Source organism: Corythoichthys intestinalis, chromosome 7, assembly GCF_030265065.1.
Source record: "Corythoichthys intestinalis isolate RoL2023-P3 chromosome 7, ASM3026506v1, whole genome shotgun sequence".
Taxonomy (NCBI): Eukaryota; Metazoa; Chordata; class Actinopteri; order Syngnathiformes; family Syngnathidae; genus Corythoichthys; species Corythoichthys intestinalis.
This window is the reverse complement of record NC_080401.1, coordinates 6,210,007-6,229,694: the sequence shown is the minus strand read 5'-3', so window position 1 is coordinate 6,229,694 and position 19,688 is coordinate 6,210,007. Positions and strand designations below refer to the sequence as shown.

Below are 19,688 nucleotides of genomic sequence, written 5' to 3'. Positions count from 1 at the left end.
GACAAAAAGAGCTTTTTTGCTGCGTGTAAAGCTTACAGTTAGCGGTTTAGCGAACGTACTTCCGGTGAACATTTGAAAGATAAAGACAAGATGGATATATACATTCAACATACGGTACATAAGGACTGTATTTCTTTATTATAACAATAAATCAACAAGATGGCATTAACATTATTAACATTCTGTTAAAGTGATCCATGGATAGAAAGACTTGTAGTTCTTAAAAGATGAATGTTAGTACAAGTTATAGAAATTTTATATTAAAACCCCTCTTAATGTTTTCGTTTTAATAAAATTTGTAAAATTTTCAATCAAGCTGAAGTCATCTCTTTTTGACAGGAGCACGTTTCTTGTATTTTTGTAAAACTGAAAATAACAAGGCAATGTGTCAATAAGTTGCATAAATCACAAAATAACATTAAATGTACACACACGTGTCCATTTGAGCAGTAGCACTAGCCAATTAGCTCACAAGCATCTAACAATGTAACTGCATTTCACCATATATGTGAACAAATTCAAATACACATCACCAATAACATTATGATGCTCATGAACTTAAACAAAGGAGGAATAAAACTCACAAGCGATGCATGTATTAGACACAAACAGTGTGATGAGGCTATGAGAACTGCCACTGAACACTGGATGCAGACGTTAGCTGGTCTGAATAGCACTGTCTATTAGTGTGAGTTCGCGTGGACATATAATCACGTCAGAAAAGCGCGCCGAAACCCAAATAATCAGCTGCACCGAATCGCCAGCAGAGGGCGACATTACGCCAGATAACATTTGCAAGTCACACCCAAGCGCCAGCAGAGGGCGAAAAAACGCCATAAGACACAATTAACAAGTTGGCCTTTCACTGTACTGACATTTAAATCTGTCTGAGCGGGGCAAACGTGCGTTAATTGCGTCAAATATTTTAACGTGATTAATTTAAAAAATTAATTAACGCCCGTTAACGCGATAATTTTGACAGCCCTAATTATTATACTACTATTATAGATAGTAGTATACTATAATATTAATGCTAGATATTTTTTTTAAGAATTGTTTTGAATCATGTTGGAAAGGAGAAGTCATTGATCTGAATCTGTTTACATTCCATTCTTTTGCAGTAGTTAATGCTATAAACATTTGACCTCATTGTTTATTTGTGATTTATTGTTGTTATTTACATGTTTAATTGTACTTTAATAAAGAATTTAGATGTTCCAAAATGTTTTTGTGAATTAATAAGCGTCATCAAAGGGGAAAAAAATTAGATTAGTCGACTAATTGTAAAAAATAGTCGGCTGACTAATCGGGAGAAAATTAGTCATTTGGGACAGCCCTAGTTGTACAGTTTACCAGAACATATTTCCTCCACACCCTTCTCACCTTTTTAACCCCTGACCCATTTTCATGCCTGATAGATGTATATGGCGGAAAACATTCAGGTGACTTGAAGTTCCAAAATTTCAAAATTATCCGATATGCATGTGTGATACATCACTGGAAAGCTTAAAATCTCAATTTTCTGGGGGAAGAAAAAAATTGGACAGGAGGGCATTTTTAAAAAAAAATCTTTTTTAAACAGCAAAACCCTATCTGGAGGTGAGAGCACGCAAGAGCAGAATTACAGACGCCATGACTTTAACGAGATATTATCGCGTACTTACCCTGTTTCGATCCAAAAACTCCATCTCGTATGTATCACTGAGTGTCAAGACATAGCTGTGAATGGCCACAGCTGGATTTTTGGGAGATTTTATGGGTGAAACATGGTAATATAACAAGGGTCGCAATGCAGAAATTGCAGACATCAAGGAGTGGTTGAGATTTTCTTTTTCATATATTTACGCTTTTAAACTTTTTTTTCCAATTTTTCTTTGTTGGGATCAATTATTTATCATCTAACCTATCAAAGAAAATGTGACCGTAACAAAAAAAATACAATTAAGCGATAGTTATGAGGTAGAGCTCCGTGACTTTTTTACAGACACCATTTTTTTCATCGTGATGTAATTTGTTTAAAAGTTTAAAATACAAGAGTGAATAATTTTTTTAAAAGTATTTTTTTCTTAAACGAAATATTAGACATCAATTAATGATTACAAGCTGAAAATGACAGACATTTTGAATAATAACTACAATTATTTACCTTCGTTTTATGGCTGGGTTGAAACAAAAGTGATTGCGCGACGTCTGTAAACGGGAGTTTCCAGGGTAAAACGGCGAAATTGTTTCACCTCAATAAATGATAAGGCACAATTGCGCTGCGCTGAGCACCCCACTGGGTTTGCGTCAGTCACTCAGCATCAAAGAGCCACATTTTGGGCTAAAAGCCCAAGTTGCGTTTCAGCAGAGAACCAGGATTTGACACCAATCTTCTGACTGACCGTAGCTGAAAGTAATGTGTCTTGGGAGACACAGAGCCTGGTGCTTCGAAGGTGTATTTTCATCCAAAAATGCCTGAAAATGACCATAATGGGGGGCACCAAGTGGGCAGGCGAGTTCGTGCTCGTCTCTTCCCTCAACCTTCCCTAATTTGGACATTATAGTCAAGAAATTAAGTTTCACCTGACAACCAGGACTTAACACACTCTCCTTGCCAGCATGGATGAAAAAATATATATGGCGGAAAACACTCAGGTGACTTAAAGTTCCGCTATGAGACCCCCAATTTGTCCAAATTTCAAAATTCTCTGACTTGCACGTGTGATATATCATTGGAAAGCTTAAAATCTCAATTTTCTGGGGGAAGAAAAATTTTGAACAGGAGGGGATTTAAAAAACAACATTTTTTTAAACAGCAAAACCCTAACTTGAGACGAGAGCACTCGAGAGCAGAATTAAAGACGCCATAATTTTAACGAGATATTGTCGCGTACTTACCTTGTTTCGATCCAAAAACTCCATATAGCATGTATCATCGAGTGTCAAGACACAGATCTGAATGGCCACAGCTGGATTTTTTCGGAATTTTATGGGTGAAACATGGTAATATAACAAGGGTCGCAATGCAGAAATCGCAGATGTCAAGGAGTAATCGAGATTTTCATTTTCATATATTTACCCTTTTAAACATTTTTTTTTTTTTTAATTCTTTGTTTTGGATCGATTATTTATCATCTCAAATATTGGGGAAAATGCGACAGTAACGAAAAAAAAAAAACAATTAAGTGATAGTAATGAGGTCGATATCTGAGACGTTTTTTACAGACGCCAGTTTTTTCATTGTGACGTAATATGTTTAAAATATGCGAGTAAATAATTTTTTTAAGTTGTGTTTTTTTTTTAAACGAACTATTAGACATCAATTAATGATTCAAAGCTAAAAATGACAGACATTTTGAATAATAAATATAATTACTTAGCTTCTTTTTATGGCTAGGTTGAAACAAAAGCGGTTGCGCGACGTCTGTAAACGGGGGTTTTCAGGGTAAAACGGACAAATTCAAAATAGTTCGGGCTTAATGCACCATGAATCTGCTATTGCAGCATATAGACATATTGTTCTAATAAACACAACGGTTGTTTTGGCTTAAAATACAGCAGCTTCTTTTAAAGAGGAGTGCAAGAGCAGAAACTGCTTTTTCAAGTCTTGTCTGTGTTTTCCGCCAAATATAAGTTAAAAACACAGTCCTTTTTTTACCCAATTCCGATCCTGTGTAAAAAGGCACGAATGGCCCGATTTCCGATCACGTGATCAGATTGGGACAACCCTACTTATGACAGATGTCATTTAGTGTGATATGGCAAATTATCTCACTTTTGAATGGATTTTAAAGATCAGAGCTGGACATAAATGGAATGCCAGATGACACTTAATTACATCTGTCATAAGCATTCATTAATGCCCATGAAAGTGTCCTAATTATGACGGTCTTACGACGCCGCTATCAAATAAAGTATTACCTATTAGCCCAAATAAATCAAGAAATACGCCGCACTGGACTATAAGCCACAGGATCTCAACATAAGGGAAAAAAGTAGCGGTTTATAGTCCAAAAATTACATCTGAATCGCTGTCCCACATAATCATGTCATGCTCTTGTGCTGTGCTTGTGTAGACAGTTCATCATCATCTGTACGGGAGGAGGAGAAGCTAGAAAATGGCCGTTCTCCGGAGCCCGGGTGTAACTTGTCACAATCTGAAGGTACTGAGCCAATGGAAGGAGCGGCTGCAAATGAAGGTACGCACCAGAACAACTGTAGCATTGATGCCTCATTTGCTCGGTCTTATGAATCAATTTATTTTCAGTACCACTTTTTTTAGTACCACATGTTGTGCACTTAGAGGTTGGAGACTTTTACGGTCACCATTTTAGTTGATACTATTCTTAGCCCCTCTGAAAAAGTCTGTTTCTCAATAATATGCAGTTTACTGGAACAATTTTGTGTACTTATGTTTTGATTAGCTGTACGGTATATCTCACCCATGGAGCACTAAATTGTTCTCAGTCCAAGCACATGGTTTCAGCACTTATCTTCAAACATATTTCATTTGTTTAGAATCAAATAATTAAAATTACTTTAAAGGACTTTTAAAACAAGCAATGCTAACTAGGACTTTGTTTGAATTCCCTTGCTTTATCCTCTCAGATTCACTGGCGTTTGAGATCCATGCCGATTCTACAGGTCAACAGGAACTTATCCAAAAGTTAAACCAAGCTCCCTCTCCAAAAAAGCCTTCTGTGTATCCAGGGGATGATACTGAATCAACACTGCACACACCTCATACGTTACAAAAACAACCTCCGGCCCTTCCACCCAAACCCATTACCAGGATGCCAAATCACAGTACAGGTACAGTGGACTATTTTATATGATTGCTAAATGACCTTAATCTTTACTACTATTTTTGTCACTTTACAGATGGCACCCTGGTAAAGTTGCCGTGCATGTCAGTGAAGTTATCTCCTCCTCTACCTCCAAAGAAGCTCATGATTTCCGTACCTGCAGGGAGCATGGAACCCTTGCCGCCTCTGCTCGCCTTCCAGAAGTGCTCTGCCCCTTCAAGCCATGCTCCAGTGGGTGGGCATTCACTACAGTACGGGACACTTCCCGTTCCTCTTCACCCACCCAGCCGAATCATTGAGGAGCTCAATAAGACCCTGGCCCTTACCATGCAGAGGTTTGAGAGGTGAGAATCAAAAAGAGACTGCACAGACTTTTATGCATGATGACAATTCAGCTGGGATATTAAGGATTCCTAATTGTCCAACCACTGCTGTTTCAACAGCAGAGGCTCTTGTGCATATAATTACAAGTAATGGTTTGGATTAAATTCCACTTTTGCACATTTTTAACGGTACCAAAGATTGTTTTTTTGTACTTTGCAAAGGTTTGTGACAACTATCTACACAAAGCGGTTGAGAAAGGAATAGGTTTCAGCTGTCTGAAGTGAATTGAAAATTCATACAGCATGTAATCAAAATGATTTAAATGCAAATGTCAGCGCTAGTATCACATTTATGATACATTTTAGGATGTTATTATAGAAAAAGCAAATGATTGATATTACAATTTCAATAATTACTATTCCATTAACAGTGTTCCATCGGTAGCTACCAACATATTCATGTAATCATGAAAAAAAAAATCTTTGCTCCTTGGTGGAACCTATTTTCAAATTTTGTTTATGTCACATTTTTTCAGAAATCAATATTTTTTTCGTGGCTCTCATGGACCCATCATTCAAACATCCATCCATCCATCCATCCATCCATCCATTATCTTCCGCTTAGTCCGGGGTCGGGTCACGGGGGCAGCAGCTTTAGCAGGGAAGCCCAGACTTCCCTCTCCCCAGCCACTTCAGCCAGCTCCTCCGGCGGGATTCCAAGGCGTTCCCAGGCCAGCCGAGCGACATAGTCTCTCCAGCGTGTCCTGGGTCGACCCCGGGGCCTCCTACCGGTGGGACATGCCCGGAACACCTCTCCAGGGAGGCGTCCAGGAGGCATCCGAACCAAATGCCCGAGCCACCTCAACTGGCTCCACTCAACGCGGAGGAGTAGCGGCTCGACACCAAGCCCCTCCCGGATGACCGAGCTTCTCACCCTATCTCTAAGGGAGAGCCCGGACACCCTGCGGAGGAAACTCATTTCGGCCGCTTGTATCCGGGATCTTGTTCTTTCGGTTACGACCCACAGCTCGTGGCCATAGGTGAGGGTAGGAACGTAGATCGACCGGTAAATCGAGAGCTTCGCCTTTTGGCTCAGCTCCTTCTTCACCACAACGGACCGGTGCAGAGTCCGCATCACTGCAGACGCTGCACCGATCCGCCTGTCAATCTCCCGCTCCCTCCTACCCTCACTCGTGAACAAGACCCCAAGATACTTGAACTCCTCCACTTGGGGCAGGATCTCATCCCCGACCCGGAGAGGGCACTCCACCTTTTTCCGGCTGAGGACCATGGTCTCGGATTTGGAGGTGCTGATCTTCATCCCAACCGCTTCACACTCGGCCGCGAACCGCCCCAGTGAGAGTTGGAGGTCACGGCTTGATGAAGCCAACAGCACCACATCATCTGCAAAAAGCAGAGATGCAATGCTGAGGCCACCAAACCGGACACCCTCAACGCTTCGGCTGCGCCTAGAAATTCTGTCCATAAAAATTATGAACAGAATCGGTGACAAAGGGCAGCCTTGGCGGAGTCCAATCCTCACTGGGAACGAATTCGAACAGCCCTTACCAGGGGGCTCGGTACCCCGTACTCCCGGAGCACCCTCCACAGGACTCCCCTAGGCACACGGTCGAACGCCTTCTCCAGATCCACAAAACACATGTGGACTGGTTGGGCGAACTCCCATGCACCCCTCGAGGACCCTGCCGAGGGTGTAGAGCTGGTCCACTGTTCCACGACCGGGACGAAAACCACACTGCTCCTCCTGAATCCGAGATTCGACTTCCCGACGGACCCTCCTCTCCAGCACCTCTGAATAGACTTTACCGGGGAGGCTGAGGAGTGTGATCCCTCTATAATTGGAACACACCCTCCGGTCCCCCTTTTTAAAAAGGGGGACCACCACCCCGGTCTGCCAATCCAGAGGCACTGTCCCCGATGTCCACGCAATGTTGTAGAGGCGTGTCAGCCATGACAGCCCCACAACATCCAGAGCCTTTAGGAACTCCGGGCGGATCTCATCTACCCCTGGGGCCTTGCCACCGAGGAGCTTACCAACCGCCTCAGTGACTTCAACCCCAGAGATCGAAGAGCCCACCTCAGAGTCCCCAGACTCTGCTCCCTCAAAGGAAGCCGTGTCGGTGGAATTGAGGAGGGCTTCGAAGTATTCTCCCCACCTACTCACGACGTCCCGAGTCGAGGTCAGCAGTACACCATCTTCACTATACACAGTGTTAATGGTGCACTGCTTTCCTCTCCTCAGACGCCGGATGGTGGACCAGAATTTCCTCGAAGCTGTCCGGAAGTCGTTTTCCATGGCCTCGCCGAACTCCTCCCATGTCCGAGTTTTTGCCTCGGCGACCGCCGAAGCCGCAGTCCGCTTGGCCAGCCGGTACCTGTCGGCTGCCTCCGGAGTCCCACAGGCCAAAAAGGCCTGATAGGCCTCCTTCTTCAGCTTGACGGCATCCCTTACCACTGGTGTCCACCAGCGGGTTCGGGGATTGCCGCCAACAGAGGCACCAACCACCTTACGGCCACAGCTCCGATCGGCCGCCTCAACAATGGAGGTGCGGAACATGGCCCACTCGGACTCAATGTCCCTCACCTCCCCCGGGACAAGGGAGAAGTTCTGCCGGAGGTGGGTGTTGAAACTCTTTCTGACAGGGGATTCTGCCAGACGTTCCCAGCAGACCCTCACAATACGTTTGGGCCTGCCAGGTCTGGCCAGCAACTTCCCCCACCATCGGAGCCAACACACCACCAGGTGGTGATCAGTTGACAGCTCCGCCCCTCTCTTCACCCGAGTGTCCAAAACATGTGGCCGCAAGTCCAATGACACGATTACAAAGTCGATCATTGAACTGCGGCCTAGGGTGTCCTGGTGCCAAGTGCACATGTGGACACCCCTATGTTTGAACATGGTGTTCGTTATGGACAAACCGTGACGAGCACAGAAGTCCAATAACAGAACACCACTCGGGTTCTGATCGGGGGGGCTGTTCCTCCCAATCACGCCCCTCCAGGTCTCACTGTCATTGCCCACGTGAGCGTTGAAGTCCCCCAGTAGAACGAGGGAGTCCCCAGAGGGGGCGCTCTCCAGCACACCCTCCAAGGACTCCAAAAAGGGTGGGTATTCTGAGCTGCTGTTCGGTGCATTAGCGCAAACAACAGTCAGAACCCGTCCCCCCACCCGAAGGCGGAGGGAGGCTACCCTCTCGTCCACGGGGGTAAACCCCAACGTACAGGCACCAAGCCGGGGGGCAATAAGTATGCCCACACCTGCTCGGCGCCTCTCACCGTGGGCAACTCCAGAATGGAAGAGAGTCCAACCCCTCTCGAGAGGATTGGTACCAGAACCCAAGCTGTGTGTGGAGGAGAGTCCGACTATATCTAGTCGGAACTTCTCTGCCTTACCCACCAGCTCAGGCTCCTTCCCTGCCAGAGAGGTGACATTCCATGTCCCAAGAGTTAGCTTCTGCAGCTGGGGGTTGGACCGCCAAGGCCCCCGCCTTTGGCTGCCGCCCAACTCTCTACGCACCCGACCCCTTCGGCCCCTCCCACAGGTGGTGAGCCCATGGGAAGGGGAACCCATGTTGCCTTTTCGGGCTGTGCCCGGCCGGGCCCCATGGGGACAGGCCCGGCCACCAGACGCTTGCCTTCGAGCCCCACCTCCAGGCCTGGCTCCAGAGGGGGGCCCCGGTAACCCGCGTCCGGGCAAGGGAAACTGGAGTTCATTTCTTTTTCTCATCATAAGGGGTCAGTTTGAGCCATGCTTAGTCTGGCCCCTCACCTAGGACCTGTTTGCCATGGGTGACCCTGCCAGGGGCTTAAAGCCCCAGACAAAATAGCTCCTAGGATCATTGGGACACGCAAACCCCTCCACCACGATAAGGTGATGACTCACGGAGGAGATCAAACAAACAAAAAAAATCATAAGTAGCCATCTTTAGTGTTGAATATACCAAAAATGGCAAAAGTTACAACCGATACAATATTTAATCTTAAAACCGATACAATGTTTAATCTTAAAAAAAAAAAAAAAAACTTACAACAGAAATGATAAGTTGGTACACATGCAGTATTTTTCCTCAAAATATACGCGGTTTGTCAGTCGCGATTCCTAGCAACTAGTTTAGGGCATACTATTATCTTGACCAAAGTCAGCTGAGATTTGGAGCTACATATCTGTGACTCAAGAGAAGGGGGACTGAAGAGAAATGGATGGCTTGATGCATGGTGAAGAAATCTGACCTTTTAGCCAGATAGCCGAACTGCCAGACCTGCTTTGGCGCAGCTCCAACAACACAGGCCGGCGAAAGTCCGGCAACCTGGCCAAAAGGCCAAACTCCGCGCGTTCCCCTTAGTCTTAACCCCTTGTAGTGACTCCATTTTGAAAGCTGGAAAAAGGCTTCGAAACACAAGTTGACAATTTATTCAGGTCGACAGCGATCAAACGGCAAGGCAAAACAGACCCAGGCGAGGAGGCAGACTGATTCCAGGGTCACCATATCACAAGTCAACAAAAGATTCCTGAGAACAATTACGATTAGTTAAACATTCAGTCTTTTTGAAGGCTCTTGCTGGGCGGGCTGTGGGAAGGAAGAAGGGTGTGTTTGGGCATTGTTTAGGAATATAATCTGTTTGTGAATTGGACAGGAGGATTTGGGAGTTACTGTTGTCAGGGCAATGAGGGTTGTGGATTTTGCCACCTCAGTGCCACGTGAGTGCTGAGTGTTCACTTCTTGGTCACGGGTTCCTTCTTATCAGATCTTCCTTGTCAAGACAAGATGTCCCGCCATTTGTTCTGGACTGTCCGGAAGAACTGATCGCGGGAGTTGGTGGTGCAGACGTGGGCTTGTAGAAGTCTTGCCTTGTCAGCGTCAGTCTTGCTCAGTCAGCTGCATGACGCACGCGTTAGGCTTCCGTGTTTAGAAGGTGTCATGTATCTCTTATGCCCTATGTCAAATATATTCTGCTTGTTTTCCTTAAACTATGATATCAATGCTATTTATTTTATATCGGGTGTGTTAGAGTAATACAAACAGTCAAACAGTAAATACGAGAAAAGATACAATTCCTTCATTGGTTATTTCAATAAATGACACTCATCTCTTGGTTTATGTGTTGAATTTTCTGAGTTGCGAGCCATTTATTCGAAGAATTTTATTATTAATATTATGGCCTTATCTTGTAGACCAAAATATGAGCGACAACCAAGCTACATATACGCCTCAACATAGAGCAGCTCCGATGGTTTGCCATATCAGCCAAAGGACAAATAAAACTTCTGTGTCAAGGTGAAATCGTTATAAGAAACTAACACTATCATGTGCTTACCTTTCATTTTTACGTAGTTTCACACACCTCTGCATCTGCGCTGCAAAAGAATGGTAATAGTACAAAATCCATTTAATTTCAACAGTTATGGTACATATTTATTATCTTGGACAAAGTGTTTCCTGTGTGAAACACTGTGATTGTCAGGGGCGTTACTAGGTTTTAAGAACGGGGGGCTTACCCCCAAGAGTTGCACAGGATGTAAGTGAACGTAGCATACAAGCACAAAACTTCACAAACAGCTAACAAAAGTGATTTATATATACTGTATATATACTATATATGAGAGAGAGAGACCCCCCCCTTTGGTGTGATTACTTTTTTGCACACTCTTGCCATTCAGGGTTCGGACCTTCATTTTTGTTGCATTGAATGAGGTGTGTCCAAACTTTTGGGCCTCTACTGTACGGGAATGAGCTCCGCTCCTGTACTCATCTATGCGAAAAGTGAGAAACATAGCTGACACTCCAGAAGGAAGTCACCCCAAATATAGTGGTTAAAACACTTAACTCTATACACAACCTGGACCTTAACAATGAATTTCAGACTGTCTAGCAGCAGCTAAGTAGCAGCATTGTTTTAGAGCTAGGATGTAACTTTGGAACGCAAAACAACAAAGGTAAGACATGCACGTATTGTCTGTAGTGTGCAAGCCAGGTTTTTATTTGTAAACAGGGAGCATTTAGTTTATTAATTTTATGGAACTTTCTGCTGGAGCTAACTAACTGTTACTACCAGCAGTGATAAATGCTCACTTTCTTGAAAAATCTTCTTATGTCTATCCTTCATCCAGCTATTCACGCTCTGTGTTTGTCAGAGTTACGCACACATACATACACGCTGCCGTACCGACTGCGAGCAAGGTCACAGGGAAAACGCGGACGGGATTTTTAGAGATGTGGGCGTTCTCTATATGAACAAGCGGAATGGATTGGATAATGACGTACTGAAGGGGCTCTCTACCTTAGTCTATGAAGTGAGGGGAAATTGAGACAGATTTATGATCATATTTAGGTTAATCATGACAGGTTCTATGATTATTGATTTAAACTAATATTTTGGCAACTTCATAGTGAATATGTCAGCATTATTATTATTATAATTATTTTTTAAATAAAACTACAGCAAATTATTTTGGGTTGTTTAAGAATATTTTAGGGGTGGCTTCAGGCCTAACAACGTTACTGGTGATTGTCATGAACCACACATTTTTATACATACAGTATATAGGCCTACTACTGCATGTTTATTTTTCAAAATTCCAGGTGCTAGTTTAATATGCACATCTTGGTTGAGGTGATTGGTTGGTTAAAAGTTTTGACCATCACTTTTTATAAAACATATTGGATTCCTCCGTGGCAGATGTTTGCTGATATTAGGCTTTTTTGTTTGTCTTTGAGAATTAATTGTATGACATGCTATTTATTTTTAATTCTGTGTTATCTCACAAACTAATGTAACCAGAAACAACCTTTCCTGACCTGTGGTCTTTCCTACGACCCACAGTTCTATGATGCGTGCGGTTCCCACGTTGATGATGGAATGTGACGACAAGGAGAATCTCCCCAATGAGGCAGATTATGAGGATCTACCTGTTCTGTATGGGGATGATTATGAAGGAGAAGAAGAAGAAGAGGAGGAACTAGAAGATGAAGAAGTGGATGAGGAAGATGATGATGATGACGAGGCATTATTTACAAGTATGTGATTTTAATAATAATTGTTAAGTACCCAACTACTCACTTTCATATACAAAAACTCAATGAACAAGAAGTATGATTTTCATAGAAATTCTGAACTGGGTGTCCATTCATGGCACAATATTGATTCTTTAGACTTACAATATTTGCCGATATAACAGTCTGCCATAATTCGAGTCTATTCGAGGGCCTTTGAACGATTTAAATATGATATTATGTAGACATTTAACACAGTTACATTTTACCTTAGGCAATAAAAAAAAATGTCGATCAAGAGTTTCGCGTGTGCGTTCACGGAACCCTTCGGAATTGGAAAATAAAGTTTATAAAAAAAAAATATATATATATATACAGTATATATATATTTTTTTAATCAAAACCTATATATACGAATTCCCGTTCAATTTTGTTCTCATTTTGACAGCATGTTTTTAAAGTGGTCAAAATTTGAGTGCACGCTGCCCATCAGTCTGTTATACGTTCTCATACCAAGTGCGAGTCAACCTTCCACTGAGCAAACCAAGGCAAGTGGAGTCACTCAATCACATGAATCAGTTGCCACGTTTACATGGAGCCAAATATTCCAATTACAATCGGAATATTTGTTCAAACCGAATAAATGTGTTCCATATAAACACCTCATTCGGAATGAACAGGCCCAAACCGAATGGAATTTCATTCCGATTCACAGGGGTGGAATATTCCTTTTCCCAAACCGATTAGAAGTAAAATTATATCATGTAAACAGGGAAGCGGAATGGTGTCTGGTTGCGTTCTTTCTGCACATGCTCCGTACTGACGTGGTGACGTCACTTTGTGACGTAAGTAACGTCGCTTGCAACATGGCTTCCAAGCACAGCGCACCTAATTGGAGTCCGGCGGAAAGATTGTATTTAATTCAAACTTTAAAAGAATTGAATATAATTGCTCGCTTAGACGGGCGTAAAACGAGGAACAGTGAACTATTTGAAAAAGTTCACGAGAGGTTACACGAAGCCGGAATAGACCGGAGCGTTGACCAGATTAGAAACCGGTGGAAAACCGGCTACTACAAGGCAAAAGAGCAAAACAGCAGAAGCGGATACAACCCCACAAATACAACAAGTGGGTTAAAGTTAAAACAGCAGCACTCCGACGATCGATCTCCATGTTTTGCAACGTGACGCTTTGTTTTGATTAATCTGCGCATGTCAGACGGCAGTTGTCAAACGTCCTTTCGGAATAAAGGCAGTCAAATGTAAACGCTGGATCGGAATAGATGAAGTGACATGTAAACAGCTGATCTGAAATTTCCATTCGGAATGATTTGAATCGGTATGCATAAAAGTCAGCATGTAAACGTGGCTATTGATCCCAACCGCCCGGCCGGGGACAGGTACCAGTCCGTGGCAGTTTTGCTACCGGACTGCGCAAGAAATAATGAATAATCTGTTAACGACCACAGTTTGGCCTAGGGGTGGGCAAATCGGTCCTCAAAGAGCCGTAGTGGGTCCTGATCTTTGTTCCAACTGATCCAGCATAGACAGTTTAACAATTGAGGTTTCTACTGACACAAGAAGCACCTGACTGCGATCAACTGATTGCGCTTGTAAAACACCAGATTGGTGAGAAGGCGTCCTCTTGATGGGTTGGAACAGAAACCCGCACTAATTGCAGCCCTTTGTGGAATAGTTTGCCACCCCTGTTCTAGCCTGTGCCTCTTGACACACCAATCTGTCTTATCTTCTATATTGATATACTGTAATGTTAAAACTGGACAGGATGTCGTCAAAGAAATCCATCGGACCTAGCATCTAGCATTTAAAAAAAAAAAAAAGTTTTTTATCTATGAGCGATTGTACTCGATAATGAGTTAGGCGCATCAGATTTGTTCCCGGAAATAATAAGCCAAACCCAGGTTAAGAAACAACTAGTGTAGATTAATCTCACTGGTCATTACAAAATCTTGACCTCATCCCAACTGAACGCAATCTGGACAAATTAGAACAAATCAGAAGATTAAGGCCCTGGCCAACCAAATGAGTGTCTGACCTCACAAATGTGAATCTGAAAGAGTGGTCAAAAGAGCCTACAAACACAAAGCCACATGACAAGCCATCCCAGAAGAGCTAAAGCAGTTATAAGTTATGTTTCCAGTAAGTCGAAAAACTAATATTTTCCAATGGAAAACTGTTCATTGGAAAAACTCAAATAGCGCAAAATGATTTTTTAACGTTTTCATGAGGTGGGGTTTTAGACATTTAAATGCATCGTCGGAGTGTGATGGAAGCACATACAGTAGTTCTATTCCTGATGTAGAAGGAGGTTGTCTTGTGAGTTGTTAGACTAGTGGGACAAGAGGATATCATACTGTATATAATCTTTCAACATGTTTTGAGACTTAGAGCAGTGTTTTTCAACCTTTTTTAAGTCGCGGCACGTTTTTATATTGGAAAAAATCTCGCGACACACTACAAACTAAAAATGTTCCAGAAGTACTTTCTGTACAGTATATTTAATCATAAATAATTTCTCTGTATGTATACTTACTCAGTGTGAAACGTGAGCCTGTTTAGATGAACGCAAAGCCGATATCCTGGCAGGAATGTTCTTCAACAGATCTTGGTCTCGCTCTGATGTCATGATTTATAGCATTTAAGCTTGAAAAGCTCAGAATTATCAGACGGGGACTTTAGCAATGTCTATAACTGCATCAGGGCCGAGCATCTCACTGACAATGGCTTTGCAGACAGGTAGTATTGATGACCCTGCCACACTGCCGTTTCTCTGTGTTTTCACAAAGGCGACCAAAATTGTCCATCGACTTGTTTTGAAGCGACGGGTGTTTCGTTTGGAGATGACGTTTAAACTGGCTTGGCACCATGGCGCTGCTCTTGTCGCGTTAAAGAACTGCTCGGATTTCTACCCATCAACCACCTTGCTATCCTCGACAATGTGTTGGAATAAAACTGGGAGGATTGACAGTCATCACATATGGATGAAATGGAAAGGACACTTTCATGTACAGTGGGGCAAATAAGCATTTAGTCACCAATTGTGCAAGTTCTCCTACTTCAAAAGATTAGGGAGGCCTGTAATTGTCAACATGGGTAAACCTCAACCATGAGAGACATAATGTGAAAAAAAAAAAACACATTGTTTGATTTTTAAAGAATTTATTTCCAAATTAGAGTGGAACATAAGTATTTGGTCACACTCCAAACTCCACTATGGCCAAAACCAAAGAGCTGTTGAAGGACACCAGAGACAAAATTGTAGACCTGCACCAGACTGGGAAGACTGAATCTGCAAAAGGTAAAACGCTTGGTGTAGGAAGACATACAATACCACTGATAATCTCCCTCGATCTGGGGCTCCATGCAAGATCTCACCCCGCGGCGTCAAATTGATAACAAGAACGGTGAGCAAAAATCCCAGAACCACACGGAGGCACCTAGTGAATGACCTACAGAGAGCTGGGACCACAGTAACAAAGGCTGCTATCAATAACACAATGCGCCGCCAGGCACTCAAATCCTGCAATGCCAGACGTGTCCCCCCGCTGAAGCCAGTACACGTCCAGGCCCGTCTGCGGTTCGCTAGAGAGCATTTGGATGATCCAGAAGAGGACTGGGAGAATGTGTTATGGTCAGATGAAACCAAAATAGAACTTTTTGGTAGAAACACAGGTTCTCGTGTTTGGAGTAGAAAGAATACTGAATTGCATCCGAAGAACACCATACCCACTGTGAAGCATGGGGGTGGAAACATCATGCTTTGGGGCTGTTTTTCTGCAAAGGGACCATGAATGGAGAAAAACACCTACAACTTTTATGACCTTTCTTGTAACCTTTTGTGACCCGAACTGGTTCCACATATATAACTGCACATATATATAACAATAACTGCTTTTGAGAGTATTGCTGTTTTTATGTGCACACATTCTTTTGGACTGACTGTAAAACTTCTTATCTGGTTGAGTGGTTAAGCTGGCCGCCTCATAAGCAGGAGCTTTGTCGGTGCGCAGGTTCGCCCAAAGAAAGAAGTGCATAATGTTGGAATGAGCACACTGTTGGCAGGAATGAGCACTGTTGACAAAAGCGGTTGAGGAGGCCACCTCACTAGCAAGAGTGTCGTTCACGTGTGGGTTCGCGGCCCAGCCTAACCTAGAGAGAGGTGGGGGCTGGGAGCGAATAGTGCGGCGATGCTGAGACTGCTCAGAGCCAGAGTCTGCCGTGGATCGCTCGGGGTTGTTCCTTGGATACTCAGACCAGGAGCGTGTGGCTCTCCGCTCATTGTCGACAGGTAAGAGCTTGATTCATTACCAGGGAACTCGTTGTGCTTTAACTGTGGCGTGGGGATGTTTTAGCTTCGACAACAAATATATCTAGCGCCATTTTTGCTTGTGCTTGTGTGTGTTTTAACTGCATCGTGGGGGTCTTAGGCAGTGTTGTTAATAACGGCGTTACAATATAACGGCGTTACTAACGGCGTTATTTTTTTCAGTAGTGGGTAATCTAATTAATTACTTTTCTCATCTTGGCAACGCCGTTACCGTTACTGAGGACGGAAAGGCATGCGTTACTATGCGTTACTATATTGGTCGAAAAGTCTGAGGGAGACTGACTCACCGAGACGACAGAGCAGAGCAGGAGTGTGGAGGAGGCAAGAAAGTTGTGACGCCGAACAAACGCGATGCTAGGTAGCTCCAATAACACATATGGTTGCCGATAGCCTTCAAACTACGCCCGCATGCTATGGTAGATATGGTAGACATGGTAGATATTACATGTACTGTATATAGATATAACTAGATGCAAAATGACAGACATGGCACTAAATGAGTTAGTAGACAGCCGCCATCTTGAAGCAGTAGACTTTTTAGGATGGCTCTGTTGTAGAGAACCTTCCAAGCAAACCTAAGTAACTTTTTATATAAAATACTTCTAAATTGGCAAAATCTTGACTTGAATCTGTCTTTAAATGATGAAACAGTTTTAAAACTTTCATATGTCAAAAGTAGAGAGAAGGGAACTAATGCAATAATGGGAGAAATTCTAACAACTTTTAACAGTTGATTCAGGGTAAAGAGTAAATTAGGGTAAAGAATTGGGCTCGGGCCAATTGTACCAAAAACCTTCACATAGTGTGGCCAATGTTTTTTTTTTTTTTTTTTTTTTTTTTTTTGAGGGAAAAAAAAAAAGAAGTAATTATCACCAATTACTTTGCCAAGTAACTAATTACTCTTACATTCAGGTAATTGAGTTACTAACGCAATTACTTTTTGGGAGAAGTAATTTGTAACTATAATTAATTACTTTTTTTCAGTAAGATTAACAACACTGGTCTTAGGTGAAGACAAGTGACAATTTAGACCTAGCGTTGTGGTTATTCTGTGTTATGCTTGTGTTTTTTGCTTGCCTTTGTGGGATTGTAATCAGTAAACTTCATTTATTTGCAATTTCTAATCAATAAACATTGTCTATTTCGCAAAAGTGTGCCTGTTGCTGACTCACTGCGAACCTTGACATTTCGTAAAACAGACCAGGACGACTGATCTGTGTAAAGGAAAGAATGAATGGGGCCATGTATCGAGAGATTTTGAGTGAAAATCTCCTTCCATCAGCAAGGGCATTGAGGGAGTTGAAAGTCTGTGTTGCCCAACGACAGCCCCAAAACATCATTGCTCTAGAGGAGATATGCATGGAGGAATGGGCCAAAATACCAGCAACAGTGTGAAGAGTTACAGAAAACGTTTGGCCTCTGTTATTGCCAACAAAGGGTACATAACAAAGTATTGAGATAAACTTTTGGTATTGACCAAATACTTATTTTCCACCATGATTTGCAAATAAATTCTTTAAAAATCAAACGATGTGATTGTGTTTTTTTTTCCCCACATCAGGTCTACCCATGTTGACAATTACTGGCCTCTCTAATATTTTCAAGTGGGAGAACTTGCACAATTAGTGGTTGACTAAATACTTATTTGCCCCACTGTACACCGACACGTGACGAGTCTAATCAAACGATGTACAGTGGACGTGCTGTGGTTCACATTGTCACGGACAGCAAGATGGCTGATGGCTAGAAATCCGAGCAATTCTTCAACACGACTTGAGCGATACCTTGCTCATCTGCATATGACCGAGAACTTTCTACCTACTCTTTCCATCCTACTGCAACTCCGCCCGATGACATTAAAAAAAATAAAAAATAAAAAAAAAAGGATATTGGATAATCTCTCACGGCACACTAGTGTTCCGCGGCACATTGGTTGAAAAACACTGACTTAGAGGATCATCTATGAGATGATCTTTGTTTCACAGATGACCTGACAATTCTGGTATTGTCTTGAAGAAAACTGATCCACTTCAGGCTTAAGATTCTTTGTGATTGGTAAGCATTGAATACAGAATATGAATGTTGATTATTTTTTCACTATAGGCACACTGGCCCTGAAGGTGTTACGAAAGGACTCTCTTGCCATTAAAATCAGTAACCGTCCGTCAAAGAGGGAGCTGGAGGAGAAGAACATTCTACCACTGCAGTCGGACCAGGAGCGACTCGAATCCCGACAGCAAACAGCAACCAAACTCACACGGTGGGGATAAGTCCCAAGCAGCAACTGTCATTACACCAGCTGTAAAATGCTTTGTTTTACGACTATGGTGATTAGAAGAAATATAAATCATGACATTTTAAGAAGTATGGAACAATGTACTGTATCGTAGCGTATTTCATATGCAATAGTTTACATATTGCAGTTTTATTTTTTTGTATTTGAAGGAATTCGCCCCCTCGGGCCAAGCCGCGGAAACGGCAACAGCCGAACCAAATGGTGTTCCGCTGGCACCGCTCCCGCAAGTCGGCCGGGAGGGGCCAAAATCCCACACGTTCACTCCGGTGTTAACCCTTTGTACTGACTCCATTTTGAACGCTTCAAAGAAGGCTCTCAGGTTGACAATTTTTTTCGTCGACGCTGGTCAAAAACAAGGCAAAAACAGACGACGGAGAGACAATGCTGGATCCAGGGTCGGCAAAACAACGGATACATCGGAATGTTCCCGAGAAGAGACAATTGTTATCTAAATGTTCAGTCTTTTGAAAGCTTTCGTGGGGCGGGCCGTGGGCAGGAAGAAGGGTGTGTGAGGGATTATTGTCTTTTGTTGATTGGACAGGAGGATTTGGGAGTTACTGTTGTCCGGGCAACAAGGATGTGGATTCTGCCCTTCAGCGTCAAGGGGGGCTCTTGGAGTCTTGTCAGTTGTTATCGGTTGGATATCGGGCGTTCTCTGATGCTACTCGTTTTAGGAAAGAACGCCCTGCTCTTTGTCCTGGAGTGCCCGGGAGAACTGATTGCAAGAGTTGGTGCGTCAATCTTGCTTGTGACGCACATGTTGGGCCTCTGTGATAAGATGGCGTTGTGTATCTTTTATGCCCTCTATTCTGCTTCTTTTCATTAAACTATTGTTTAAGTGCTATTTATTTTATATTAGGTGTGTTAGAGTAATACAAACAGTCCTACAGTAAATATGAGAAACGATACTATTCCCTTATTT

The 19,688-nt window shown here is 42.9% G+C and overlaps 1 protein-coding gene across 1 annotated transcript in view; it reads left to right on the top strand.

The window, feature by feature from the left end:
* phactr1 (phosphatase and actin regulator 1) overlaps nucleotides 1-19,688 on the top strand; it is a 60,813-nt gene that overhangs the window by 25,423 nt on the left and 15,702 nt on the right. The window contains exons 4-8 of the mRNA XM_057841231.1: nucleotides 4,059-4,181; nucleotides 4,591-4,794; nucleotides 4,864-5,131; nucleotides 11,954-12,147; nucleotides 18,574-18,730. Coding sequence (XP_057697214.1) covers nucleotides 4,059-4,181; nucleotides 4,591-4,794; nucleotides 4,864-5,131; nucleotides 11,954-12,147; nucleotides 18,574-18,730 — 946 coding nt within the window. The remainder of the gene's footprint in view (nucleotides 1-4,058; nucleotides 4,182-4,590; nucleotides 4,795-4,863; nucleotides 5,132-11,953; nucleotides 12,148-18,573; nucleotides 18,731-19,688) is intronic.